Source organism: Cornus florida, unplaced genomic scaffold (assembly GCF_030987335.1).
Source record: "Cornus florida cultivar Cherokee Brave unplaced genomic scaffold, ASM3098733v1 CherokeeBrave_3.0.0_Hap2_Chr10, whole genome shotgun sequence".
Lineage (NCBI taxonomy): Eukaryota > Viridiplantae > Streptophyta > Magnoliopsida > Cornales > Cornaceae > Cornus > Cornus florida.
Window position 1 is genome coordinate 76320280 of NW_026775580.1, and position 15130 is coordinate 76335409.

The 15130-nt window shown below is 33.7% G+C and overlaps 1 protein-coding gene across 1 annotated transcript; it reads left to right on the forward strand.

The window, feature by feature from the left end:
- The first annotated feature begins 798 nt into the window (after positions 1–798).
- On the forward strand, positions 799–13788 carry LOC132276416 (uncharacterized). Its single transcript, XM_059777831.1, has 12 exons — positions 799–968; positions 2699–2918; positions 3001–3201; positions 3344–3414; positions 3857–4019; positions 6688–7281; positions 10269–10649; positions 10751–10826; positions 10992–11055; positions 12239–12374; positions 13152–13269; positions 13492–13788. Exons 1-12 carry the CDS (start codon positions 859–861, stop codon positions 13551–13553), a joined length of 2196 nt encoding a protein of 731 aa, XP_059633814.1. The 5' UTR covers positions 799–858; the 3' UTR covers positions 13554–13788.
- The last annotated feature ends 1342 nt before the right edge of the window (positions 13789–15130 follow it).

Consider the following 15130-nt stretch of genomic DNA (forward strand, 5'->3'; position numbering starts at 1 on the left):
AAAATCGTGGGATGGGACTGAATTTAAACTTTAGAATCCAAATTTATTTTGGATGGAATTTGGGCAAAGATTTTAGTAACCTGAGAAACTCAAATAACCCAAAATATAAGAATAGTTTATAACTTTTTTTTTTTTAAAATTATATTATTTATAGAATCATCAATCATGGATTAATTATACAAGATCATTTTCTTATTGATACAAGATTATATTACACATAATTTAGTTGATTTTTGTTACACATTTGGAAGGTTTAGACCAGGGATAATAATAATAATATTTTTTTTAGTGCTTATTTGTTAATAGGTTATTAAAATTTGAAATGATCCAAAAAAAATTTAAAATATTGATACGATATGACGTGGGATAAAATGTAATGAATTTCTTCAGACGTTGAAGTAAAATGTTAGAACCTTAAATTTTACCATAAGGTTATCGCTTGGCCCGCCCCACCCCACTATGAGTGGGAGTATGGACGGCTTGAATTTAGGAATAAAAAACAATGGACCCATTCAAAACAACTAAGGTCATTTTCGTTCCTGATACATTGGAATAAAACCATGATAACGCACACAAACACCCCCCACAAACATGAAAAACATGACGACATAGTAGCGTTAAAATGGCGATACATTTACACATTCTCATATCTTAATCTCCACCGCTTTAACATCGGGCTCGCACACCACCACAGACACTGTAGTAACAATGTTCTCATGCGCACGCCATTCGCCCACGTCACTATCTTCAGTCAAACTCAAACCGCTCCTTATAAGTCACTCTCTCACACCTTCCTTATTTCAAATATTTAAAACTCTCTCTCGTTCACGCCTTCTCTGTCTCTCCTCAAACCCTAGAATGGGGTCTATTTCCGCCATGGACGTGCCATTGCAGTATCCAGTAGCGCGCAGAGACGAGTCGGTCGTCGATAACTATCACGGCGTTGACGTCCCCGATCCATATCGATGGTAAACAAAGTCAATTCAATTGTCTCTATTTTTTCAATTGCAATAGCGTTTTTTTTTTTTTTTTTTTCCATGAAAGTGTTTACTGTTGAAACAAGCAGTTCTTTCGAGAAATTTTGTTAGATAATTGGTTTGATTGTTGTGCTTAGGCGGGAAAATCTAAACATCAATCAATTGTATTATGGTCCAATTAATTATTTTAGTGCTTTGCAATAGCAATTTTTTTTTTCTTTCATGGAAGTGTTTTCTGTTGAAACAAACAGTTTTTTTTGGGAGATTTTTATTTTTGATTAATGTTGGTTTGATTGTTGTGCTTAGGCGGGAGACTCTCAACATCAATCAATTATTTCCCAGTGTATTATGGTCAAATCAGTTATCTCAATGTGTTGCAATAGAATTTTTTTACCGGGAAATGTTTTCTGTTGAAACAATCAGTTTCTTGAGAAAATTTTATTGATATTTGTTTGATTGTTGTGCTTAGGCGGGAAAATCTTTACGTAAATCAATTATCTCAATTTATTATGGTCAAATCAATTATCTCAATGTTATGCAAGAACATTTATTTACATGGAAATGTTTTATGTTCAAGCAAACAGTTGTCAAGAGAAAATTTTATTGAAATTAGTTTGATCGGCCGTAAAATTTTTAGCAATAGGAATTTTTTACCTGGAAATGTTCTGTTGAAACAAACAATTCTTTTCGAGAAAATTTGATTGATATTGGTTTGATTGTTCTGTTTAGGGGGGAAAATCTTAACATCAATCAATTATCTCAGTGTATTATGGTCAAATCAATTATCTCAATGTTCTGCAATAGCAATTTTTTTACCTGGATATGTTTTCTGTTGAAACAAGCAGTTTTTTGGAGAAAATTTGATAGATATTGGTTTGTTTGTTGTATTTAGGTGGGAAAATCTTAACATCAATAAATTATCTCGGTGTGTTATGGTGAAATTAATGATTTCAAGGTTTTTGCAATTGAATTTTTTCCTGTGGAAAAGTTTTCTATTGAAACAAACAGTTTTTCGAGAAAATTTGATTGATACTGGTTTGATTGTTGTGCTTAGGCAGGAAATTTTTAGCATCAATCAATTATTTCAATGTATTATGTCTTTTTTGTTTGGAAGGAATAAAAATTATATAGCACATGCTTTTTTTATCTTCTGCTGATATTGTTAGTGTCAATAATTTATCATTTATTCGTGTCTTAAATTGTTTGCTATTTGGAATTTGTTGTGCAGTAGCATTTTCTTCCCTGGAAATGTTTTCTGATTGAAACAAACTTTTTCTTTTTTTTGGAGAAAATTGATAGATATTGGGTTGATTGTTGTGCTTAGGCTGGAAAATCTCGATCTCAATGCGTTATGTGTGTGTGCCCTTTTGTTTGGAAAGAAAGTAAAATTATTTACTTTCTTAATGTGTTATGTGTTGTTCTATTTGATAGATATTGGTTTAATTATTGTGCTTAGGCCGAAAAATCTTAACGTCAATGAATCATCTCAATGTGTTATGTGTGTCCTAAGAAAGTGTCCAATTCTTTAGCACCTCCACTATTTTAATATCGCAAGTGTCAATAATGTATCAGGTATCCATGTCTAAAATTCTTCACGACTTGGAATTTGTCCCCCCCCCCCCTTTTTATTTTTCCTGAAATGTATTCTGTTCAAACAAACAGTGGTTGTTTAGAGGTGTTTGTGAGAATCTGATAGATGGTGGTTTAATTGTTGTGCTTAGGCTTGAAAATCCTGATGCCGAGGAGGTTAAAGAGTTTGTTCAAAAGCAGGTGCATTTGACTGACTCAGTGCTTAAAACATGTGATACGAGAGAAAAGTTCCGAGAGAAGATCACAAAGCTCTATGATCATCCGCGCTATGAAGCTCCATTCAGGAGAGGGGACAAATACTTCTACTTCCATAACACTGGTCTTCAGCCCCAAAAAGTGCTCTATGTGCAGGTTCTTATAATGTAATTAGAATTCAGTTGAGCTTTTTGATTTTCGATTATAAATTAATGAATTTATTGAAAAAAAAATTCAGGATAGTTTGGATGGAAAAGCAGAAGTTTTACTGGACCCGAATGTGCTCAGTGAGGATGGAACAGTCTCATTGAAAGCTTCAACGGTTAGTGAAGATGCTAAGTATTTGGCATACGGCCTTAGTTTTAGTGGCAGTGATTGGGTCACAATCAAAGTTATGCGGGTTGACGACAAGACGGTTGAGTCTGACACCCTTTTATGGGTAAGTATTCATGAAACTATGAATTTATTTATTTATATCAGTATTTGGGTATTAAATATGTATACACATTCTTCTGTCCAGTTATGAACTTATTGGGTTTATATACATGCACAAACATATTTTTATATCTATGTTCTTTCAGGCCAAGTTTACCAGCATTAGCTGGACGCATGATAGCAAAGGTTTTTTCTACTCGCGCTATCCAGCTCCCAAGTAAGTACAACTGCAATTAAGGATTCTAGTATGCGTTACACTGTGACAAAGTTGTCAATCTTTTCCCAATTCAGGATGTGTGGAAAACTTTGAGAAATAATAAAATCCTGCTCTTCCGTTTGGTTTTTTATCAACTCATTCAATTTCAAATGTTTTGGGAAAATATCAGATATGTTGTTATAATAGATTTCTCATATATCAGGGATAAAATAATGATGCATTACACGAGGAACAGTTAAATATGTTACAGAGTAATTTTGTCAAATATTCAGCCGCAGTCTACCTGTTCTGGTCTGGAAAGTGTGAAATCTTCACATTTGGCATCATGTTATTCTAGAACTAACTTAAATCATGCGCTTGGACGGAGACTAGTACTATCTTGAAAAGGGTGAGAGAGAGAGTGATAACTTTTTCGTGATGTCTGTAGCTTTCATTTTTGTAGGGAGGGAGAAAAATTAGATGCTGGGACGGAGACTAGTTCTAACTTAAATCACGAGCTGTACTATCATTTAATCGGAAGCAATCAGTCTGAAGATATTTTATGTTGGAAGGATCCCGACTACCCGAAGTACTCGTTTTCAGCAGAAGTAACAGATGATGGGAAGGTAACAAGCTTTCTAACTTTCCATTATTGAGATTTTTCTATTCAAATTCACAGTACCTCTTTAGGAAATTATAAGGGAAACCTTTTTTGCTGATTTTTTTTTTTGGCACACTGAATGACTTCTTTAATGATATCATTAAGCTGCTAGGTCCAATTTCATCTCTATTACTGGTAGTAGTTTATTATTCTCCTTTGTGTTTTTCGCTCTCATGGGAAATGCTTACATTAAGATGTTTATACTCTTGCCATGGTTCTTAATCACCCGACTCAAAGTTAAGAGTTGGATTTTATTATTTTGGTGGGGGTTTGTGTGGGGATGATGGAGGCAGGGATTAATTATAGAAGAGGTGATTCTGTTAGATGGAAAGAAAAAAAAAACTGAAGGTATTAGTATTTTTTTTTGCAATTCATTGTATGACAAACTGGTGGCACGTACAAAGGTGTTTAAATTAAAAAGATAAGCAACTACTCCTTGGTAATTAAAACTATTCACTAACAGTTCCTTTTGCCAAAGGTTTAATTTTGTCTGCCAAAAATTGAAACTAATACTTGTTTAGTTATGTGCTTGATTTCTCTCTACTACCATCCAGTATGTTTGTCAAAATTATGTATGAAGGCCAATTTACCTTTTTAAATATAAAACATATAACCTTTAGTTGTTTGTGCACCATTGTTATCTCTCAGACCATGGCGAGGCTGATGCAGTGCGATTAGAAGTGCAGATGGATCTGTTTGCGACCATAATTTTAAAATTACTAAAATTATGCTTTGTGGAGTGGAGAAACGGGATTTATGTACCCTACCTAAATTATTTTTGAATAGGCTTTGTTGAGTTGAGTTTAAATTAGCATTAACTTAGCAATTGGACTAAAGATAGACGTGGAGTTTCCATGTGTAGTCTAGTTTTCTGATTTGATGCAGGAAGGCTTTGATAAAGTCATGTTTGGGGTAATTACCAAAAAAAAGAGTTGTGTTTGGGGATGCTATTAAGTTGTCTTAGTGCATAGGTCAATTTTGTAGTCTGGAGGATGTACATCTGTCTTGCCTATTTTTCTTTTGTTTTTTTACTTGAGAACTCTTTCTCCTTTGTACTCATAATTCGGTGAATTAATCATTTCCTAGCTTAATCCGGTGCTGCCATAAATTATTTGAGAGTAGTTCATATTCATAAATTTCAGAGTACATATTTTGCCTAGCTTAATCCAGTGCTGCCATATATTATTTCGTAAATGAGACAAGTAATATATCATGTTGGAATTTGAAGCTTGTTTCATTTTTGACAGCATCCTTTCCTTCATGTGCTTGCTGGCATTCATCATTGAAATTCCGTTGTGAGCTGTGCAGCTATCCCCTGCCCTAACCCATATGTTACTTACTAGCATTCAGACCTGCCCTCTTGTGATTGTGCTGTCATTCTTATTGTATAATTTTTAGTTTTTTGTGCGTGTGTATGTGTCCCCTGCCTTAACCCATATCTTACTTACTTGCATTCTGACCTGCCCTCTTGTGATTGTGCTGTCATTCTTATTGTATAAGTTTTAGTTTTTTGTGTGTGTGTATGTGTGCATGAGAGAGAGAGAGGCCAATTTGTCCCCTGCCTTAACCCATGCCTGCATTATGTTACTTACTTGCATTCAGACCTGCCCGCTTGTGATTGTGCTGTCATTCTTATTGTATAAGTTTTTTTTATTTTTATTTTTATTTTTATTTTTGTGTGTGTATGTGTGCATGATAGAGAGAGAGAGAGAGAGAGGCCAATTTGTGTCATCAACTCCTAGGTTAGCGTCTTAGAACTCAATATTGTTTATTGTTTTGGCAAACTATATAACAAAGGCTGAGTCTGTATTTTGTTTATTTTGGGCTTTAATTACCCCTTTGAGTATCTTACTAAGTTCTACAGAAGTTTCTTTCTTCTTCTAATCTTGTTCTTGATACATAATATCTACTGGTTTTACATTATTCTGTGGCTTAGAGTTAGGGGCTACGTAAGTGATCCTAAATGTGCTATGCCATGACTATGATTCTCTGTGAGCAGATGATAGGAAATTTTGGTTAAGTACATATCAACTGATTGATATGGATGATCAAGCAAGAACATTGGGAGAATTCAGTATTTTTAAATTTACTTTATTCTATGATGCTGATGATGACACTTTGAAGCAAACCTGAAGAGCATTAGTCTCTGTAAGCTTCTTATAGATATCTATGTCAGGAAGAAGGTATAGTTCATGGGGCTGAATAAGAAAGGGTGTCCTTGCTGGAATTGAGTGATTAATATAAGGACATTGAGGGAAGAAGAACTGGAGCAATTAGGCAACGTTTCTGTACGTATGTGGTTATTGCATCCAAAGGGACATAAGCAACATTATTATTATTATTATTATTATTTTCCTTAGTTGGTACTCACACACACGTGCCTCCGCTGAGGCTCGAACACCGACCTCCCTTTGGAAAACTAGGGGCTTGTTACCGCTAGGCCACTGGCCTTATCTATAATTAATTTATATGTGCAATTTTTTTTTCTATATATTGAACTAATTTCACTTTCATCTCTGTTTGCATTATTTCATGATTGCCTTAATATCCATTTAAATTTTGTTGTTGTTGTTGTTGTTTTATTTATTTATTTTACAATTAAATGATTATATTACTTCCCATACTTTTTGCAGTATGTTCTGATGTATACTCATGAGAGTTGTGATCCAGTCAACAAAATTTATTATTGTGACATGTCTACACTTCCTAATGGGCTCGAAGGTCACAGGGGGCAGAAGGACCTACTTCCATTTGTCAAGCTTATTGACAATTTTGATGCATGTTATAATGCTATTGCAAATGATGATACTGTGTTCACTTTTCTGACTAATAAGGATGCTCCGAAATATAAGTTAATCCGGGTAGATCTCAAAGAACCAAGTACTTGGACAGATGTTCTCCAAGAAGCTGAAAAGGACGTGCTTGAATCGGCTGTGCCTGTTAATGGTAATCAAATTATTGTCTGTTACTTGAGTGATGTGAAACATGTCCTGCAATTGAGAGACTTGCAAACGGGTTCCTTGCTGCATCATTTACCCATTGACATCGGTACAGTTTATGCTATTTCTGCTCGGCGAAAAGATAGTACGGCTTTCATTGAGTTTGCTAGCTTCCTTACTCCTGTTATTATTTATCAGTGCAACTTAGGGACCGAGCTTCCAGATATGAAAGTATTCCGAGAAATTGTTGTCCCTGAATTTGACCGCACAAATTTTATTGTTAACCAGGTACTGCTTTTAATACTTTTCACATTTAGCATTAGAAACCGGTTGGATTTTAATTTATTTTTCAATAAAATAAATGTTTAGTGTTTGTTTGGATGTTTTAATATATTTACTTGCGGATTGACAGGACCCATATTATTGTAAATTTCTTCAGACATGATTATCATTCTTATGTGATTTTTTTTTCCTTGATGGATCTTACTTAAAAATCCCTACATCATATATTATAATTTCAGGTCTTGTTACTATTTTGACAAAAAAATGTAGGATAAAATGTAGGATTTATTAATTTTTCTCACACAAAAGTACAACAACAACCAAGCCTTTTCCCCAACTATTTGGGATCGGTCACATGAATCCTATGTTTTTGTTCCGCTCTATCTATAAGGCCATAGCCTCAGTCAAACCACATGCAATCATATCCTTCTTTAGGTACTCTACCCATGTTCACTTTTAGTTGCCCAGCATTCTGTGCCATATAGTATTGTTGGTCTAATAATGGTTCGATAGAACTTCCCTTTCAATATTAAAGAGGATTTGCCGATCACACAACACACTAGATGCTTTCCTTCATTTAACCCATCTTGCCTTGATTCTATGATTAACATCATCTCCAATTTCTCTTTCATTTTGAATAATTGAACCTAAATAACGAAAATGTTCACTTATTTGTACCTCTCGATTTTCAATTTTTACTTTATCCTCATTTTTTGTACCTCATTATTATTTCAATGTATCTCTTTGTGTCTCCTTTCTTTTCTAAAACCCCCCATATTAGATCTCTAGTTACCCTACCGTAGGCTTTATCCAAAACAATAAAAACATATGGAGATCTCTCTTCTTCTCTCTATATATTTCTATTAGTCTCCTCAATAAGTAAATAGCCTCCATCGTTGACCTTCCCGGCATGAATCAGAATTAATTTTCTAATTCTATCTCTCGTCTCAGGTGTTATTCAATTACTCTCTCCCAAAGTTTCATAGTTTGACTTATTAACTTAATACCGTGATAATTATTACAACTTTTTTTGCCACCTTTATTTTTATATATAGGCAGGCATAAGGATACTTTAGTGCCACACATCAAGCATCCTCTTAGTTAATATCTTATTAAACAATTTTGTTAACCAAGCGAGCCAACATCTCCTAGACACTTCCAAACCTTCTCCCGATTTATTGTTTATTGCATCTCTTAGCCACTCATGGGCCTGACGAAAAAGGTATGTTATCTCTAAGCCTAAGGTAAATATATTAATCTAAGCCTAAACTTCCGATATGGTTTTCATTTAGCAATTTCTCAAAATAATTTTTCCATCTTTCTTTAATTTCAACATCTTTTACTAAAACCGTGAATCTTCATTCTTTATACCTTTAATATGGCTAAAATCCCTAGTTTTCGTCTCCCTTAGTTTAGCAAGTTTATATATATATATTCTTCTCCCCTTCTTTTGTGCCTAGTTTAGAATAAAAAGTGGCACATGCTCTATGTTTTGCTTCACTTGCTATTTTTTTTTTAACTTCTTTAGTTATCTTTTTATATTTTTCAAAGGTTTCACTATTTTTAGTTTTTTGCGAAACTTCATAGCATTACCGTTTTGTTTTTATAACATTTTGATTTTTTTTGTTGTTGAGTGTTTTTACAACCTTTTGAACTTGTTCATTCAACCACCAAGTTTCCTTAAATAATGGTCCTGTTCTTTTGATTTTCCTAGGACTTCTACTCCTTTAATACATATAGTCATCTTATTTCACATGCTCTAAGTTTTTATTCTTGAATACTTCACTCTCTCCCTTCTTAAATTCCACCACCTGGTCCTTGGGTTTATAATTCTCTTTCTCCTCTTAAGTTGTCCTTTTTATATATAAATCTAAAACAAGAAGCCTATGTTGTGATGTTAGACTCTCTCCAGGGATAACCTTACAATCTTTGCTTGTTAATTGATATATCTTTCTTGTTAAGAAGAAATTGTTTTGAATCATATTTGATCCACTTTTGAAGGTTCTTAAGTGTTCATCCCTCCTTTTAAAATATGTATTCCTAATTATAAGACTAAATGCTACCGCAAAATCTAAGATAGCCTCCCCGGCATCATTTCTATCTCCAAATCCATGTTCACCATGTGCATCTCATATCCTCCACTCTTTTCCTACATGCCCGTTAAAGTCTCCTCCCATACACACTTTTTCTCCTATGGGTATCCCTTGAATTAATTCGTCCATTTGTTCGCAAAATTGTGTTTTAATATTTTTATCTAGACCTACTTGGGGTGCATAAGCACTAACTATATTAAACTATATTTCCTCCTAATACGAGTTTTATTAATATTATCCCATCTTTTTTTCCTAATAACGGTTACCACATCTTCTTTTAAATTCTTATCAATAATTAGTCCATTTCTATGTCTATCCTTTCACGTGTAATATAGTATATACCCTTCAATTTCTCTGCCTTTTGCACCTGCCCACTTAGTTTCTTGTAGACAAAGATTTATGCGAAAGTGCAGAAAATAAATTAAAACAAAAGAAAGGAAGATGCCCACACACAAAGAAGTGTTGGATCTCTTTATGTTTTATCTGGATGGCATGATCCCGATTGGGAGTTTACCCTTGATGGTTTCAATCGGACGGTAGAGACTTGTTTACTGGTTGACTTAGTTTGTACTATGTGGTATCTATTGTTTTGTTTTATGGCTAGACATTCTAAATAGTTGAATTTTGCTTTTACTGCTGCAGTGTACTATTGATTTGCTTGTTTTTTTCCTTGATATGTCGGCTACTTCTGCCTTTGGTCTTGTCATTTTTCATAGAATATGCGTGTGTTCTTTTCTGTTATCCTGCTCACTGAGGGGGAAAAGTTGTTTCTTTACACCCGTTATTGAATGCTTTGTATGATTGTTTGGAGCTTTTGGGAAGGGCGCCTTTGAGTTTGCCGAAGTTTATGTCCTACATCTGTCTTCTTAGTATTTTTTTTATTGATTTTTTCATTTCCAGGTATTTTTTCATAGTAAGGATGGTACTCAAATACCCATGTTTATAGTGAGTAGAAAAAACATTCTTCTGGACGGATCACACCCGTGTTTGTTATATGGATATGGTGGATTTAATGTCAGTATTACATCATCATTCAGCATTAGTCGTATTGTACTTGCAAGGCATTTAGGTGCTATTTTCTGCATTGCAAACATTCGTGGTGGTGGAGAGTATGGCGAAGAATGGCATAAAGCTGGTTGCTTCGCAAAAAAACAGAATGTCTTTGATGACTTCATTTCTGCTGCTGAATATCTTGTCTCTGCTGGTTATACCCAGCCCCAAAAGCTGTGTATTGAAGGTGGAAGCAACGGTGGGCTTCTTATTGGGGCTTGCATCAATCAAGTATGGCATTGTTGGAGAATTCATGGTCACATTTTTTATTTCATCCATCATTTTTATTGTTTTGTGCTTATGCCCTCAATTGCTAAATTCTGTGGTTGCAGAGACCGGATCTTTTTGGCTGTGCACTTGCTCATGTTGGTGTTATGGACATGCTTAGATTCCACAAGTTCACCATAGGTTTGCCTGTGTTCTTTTATTTTTATTTTTATTTTTTTCCAGAAAATATATATTCTTGGTAAGTATGTTCTTAGGTTCACTTGGTATAATTTTTTTGCCTATTTCTGATTTTTAGCCTTCTTTCTTTTCTTTTTCTTTTTTTTTTCCTAAATCTTCTTTTTCTAGGTCATGCATGGACAAGTGACTTTGGCTGTTCAGATAAGGAGGAAGAGTTTCATTGGCTAGTCAAGTGAGTAATTTATGTTCATTAGAGTATCTCGCTGCATCTTCCTCCTGACTGTTGATGCTTCAAATTATTGTAACATAATATCTTATTTTTATTGTTCTGGATTCCGATAAATCCTGCAATCCCAATCACCAATTTTATGGGGATTGTGTGTGGAGGGGAAGGGATATATTCTAAATATATTTGATTGGGATTATTATTTTCTAAAATGCGATTGACTTGGTTACAATTGGAGTAGTTTATATTATTACATGAAAGGCCACGTATTTGTTCCTATTAAACAAGGGTTCTGGGAAGCACAGACTGGGTTTTGGCATTATTTACACAAGTGATTGTCCTCAGACTCGACCTGGGTTCTCATACCTGACGGGCCAATTTCTTATTAAGTACTGGCACTGCATCATTATTGTATTACATGTAAGATACACTAATTTACTTCTATAACATGATTAACTTTTTAAGTTCTGACAGCTATGTTGACCTCATTAACCTAGCCAAATATGGAAGGTCACAGTTTCTAGTTATTAAAAGTAATAAAAGAAAAAGAGAAAGAAAAAGAAAAAAAGAAGGAATAAAAGAAATTGGGGCAAGTCATTTCTTATTGAGCAAACACAATTAGTTTTGATTCTCCTATATGATTGGCTTCCTGAGGCAACGTTACTTTATTTTTTTTTATAAATGTATTGGGTGCAAGTCATTTCTTGTTTAGAAAGAGAAATAAAGTACATTTCGAAAACCACTCAGATAGATCCATATCTTCAGTATAACAGTTTTAAATGAGAGATTAGCTTTGGAATTGGGATATTTTTCCTCAATTCCTATTATATTATTTAGTAAAAGGGATTGCAAGTTGCAATGATATTATGAATTTGTAATGATTTTAACTTTTAGCAGCTAAGTTGATGGCACTTTTGACATAACTATTGATGATACTTGTCTTCGTGATTTAATGTCCGGAACTCGTTCATTCTTCTTAGGCTCTTGTTGACAGAAGCAGAATTGTGTTTGTTATATTTCTTATCATTTTTGGATAGAGTCGTCTCTTGAGCTTGTTTTATTTTTGGCTTTCTTTCTTGCTTGGTGTTCTCTCGATAGTTTACATACTCTGTTGTTGTCTTCTTTCTTTCTATCTTGTAGGCTGTTATTCATTCTTGAATTTTTATTTTTTGTTCAACTGTTCTTTTAGGTACTCGCCACTACATAATGTCAGGAGACCATGGGAAAAATCTCCTGATCAGTCTTGTCAGTACCCACCCACTATGTTATTGACTGCTGATCATGATGATCGGGTCGTGCCATTACACTCCCTGAAGTTCTTAGCGGTGGGTTTTCTGTGATTGGAAATTAAGGTTTTTTTTCCCAATGAATTATTGGAAATTAAATGTTTCGTTTCTCATGTATTGTTTGCTTTCATATGCCTAGTATTGGAAGATAGGAGTGGTCTGTGATTTCTTACTTCCTTAATTGCAATTAAATTCTTTGATATGATCTTTTTTTAGTGTTTTTCTATTTATTTATTATTATTTTTAAGGCCAAGTATCAATCTTGTGTAATATGGTATCATTATTGTGATCACAACCTTCCAGTTGACATATTTTACTGTTTAAGGTTGGACCTTATGAGGTTTTTAAGACAATTGTTATTTGTAATATTCTATTGAGTTGAAAATTTGGTAATATCTTTTATCTCCGGCAAAATTCTATATTTGAGTAGAAATACTTCCAATATAGAAATTAAATTATAGAGAGGGTGAGCTTTGGCACAACGGTAAGGGTGTCATGGTAGAATATAGGTATGAAATTATCGTATGGTATCAAGGTAGTCAGGTTTTGCTAGATGGGGAAAAAGTGGATGCTGAATAGTATCATGATTGGGAGTTAGATGGAAATGGTTGGGGCAGGGTTGAGAATCACGGTAACCTTTGAATAATAGTTAGGGCTTTTGTGAAATTCATATCGGTTTACTAGCTCACTGATTCACAATCTACTGTGTGGTTTCCTATTTTATAGTTGGTTTTTATGCATGCATGTCTAAGTACAATTGCTATTTCATTTTGTTTTGTTATAATACTATATTTTTTTTTTTTTCAAATTTTCCAGACATTGCAATATGTTCTATGCACAAGCTTGGAGAAAAGCCCCCAGACTAACCCAATTATTGGTCGCATTGAATGTAAAGCTGGACATGGAGCTGGAATGCCGACTCAGAAATTGGCAAGTGTTCTATTCTACTAGATTTGATACTATCTCAGCAGCCTTATTTTTTGTTTTCATTACTTCACATTGACTTGCCTTTGGCACCACAAAACCTCGACTCAAGTTGTATTGTTTTTCACCTTCTCAAAGGGGAGGTTGAAGGTCGAGCATGTGTGCTTGTGTGTGAATTTATATATTGAAGGAATAAAAATGATTTGGCTTTTGATTCCCGCAATGCAGATAGATGAAGCTGCAGACCGGTATAGCTTCATGGCTAAGATGGTGGGCGCATCATGGATTGATTAGGTCATGTTGATGCATAAAAACAGATCTTCATCAAGTTAGGTCATGTTGATGCATAAAACAGATCTTCATCAAGAAGCTGTAGAGAATCATGCTATGCTGATGACGATTAAGTCATGTGATTTTATATAATTGGAAATGAAATCGTGCGGTCCTGAATGTAGCCTCTCTCTTTTTTTTTTTTTGAATTATGATTTATAATAAAGTAATAATATTTTTAAAATTGGCTTAGCAACAATGGGTCTCTTTTCCTTTTTGACATTGATTGACTTGAATAGTAGGGCTTCTCTCAAAGTGATGAAAGACTGGGGATCATTCTCGGTCCTCACCCTTGTTTGGGTTGGGCCACGGCTGGTTTGATTTTCTTTTCTGTTTATTCTGTTTTGGGCTCATTTGCCTATTGGGCCTCTTCTTTGTATATTCTTTCCTATAAATAAATTTGCTTTGCCTTCCAAAATAAAAATATATAATAATAATAATAATTTGAATGGTAGAAGTCAGCTGTTTTTATTTTCTTTGTTTTTTGAGAGGAGCAGTGTGAATTTGTTATTCTAAATATGGTGTGGATGACTGAATCACAAACACTAACAGGGTTGTGAATTGAGATTCTACCGGCTTGTCCACTGTCATCATAGTCTCGAGTGCCTGTAGTCTAGTGGTCCACTGTCATCATAGTCATAGTGTCGAGTGTCGGTAGTCTAACAATACAAGGTTCTTATTTTTTAAAAGGAGGTCAGGAGTTGAGGTGTGTGAGTTCCAACTAAAAAAAAAATTGTAATAAATAATCGAAAAGTAATACTATTAAAATAGGAATGGAAGACCATAAGGTTACTAAAAAATTAAATATCATTATTTTTGATCCTTAGGATTAGTAATATAAGAAAATAGGAAAATAGATATATTACTAATACGATTAGAGTAAGTTGGATTTCATGGAATGAGGCTAAACGCATCCATCTAAGAAAGATTGTTATTGATTAAGTATTAGCGATAAAATAGATTTGAATGGTATGGACATACTATCAAAATTAACATAGAATAAAATAATTAAAAATAATTTTAAAACATTAAATATTAAAAGAGATATAATATATAGTAGAATAATAAAAAAGAAAAATTTCTCACTTAATAAAATATCAATAATATTACATGTAGAATAATTTCTCATTATTACTAAATAAAAAAGAATAATTTCTCACTTAATAAAATATCTTATACACAGATATATATATCTATATATATATCTATATATATATATATATATTGACAAAATAATTGGACTAGACTACAACCTAAATGCTGAAAGAGTAGTGATGATACTTGCACCAATTAAAAAAAGTAGGCTTAATAATTCACTGCAACAATCGGGGCAAGAATCATTTTATATGTTGAAATGGGAGGAGTAATATATAAAAAATAAGTAAATTAGGGATGATACTTGCACCAATTAAAAAAAGTAGGCTTAATAATTCACTGCAACAATCGGGGCAAGAATCATTTTCTATGTTGAAATGGGAGGAGTAATATATAAAAAATAAGTAAATTAGGGATTATTACATATAAGTGGTGTTAATGATTCA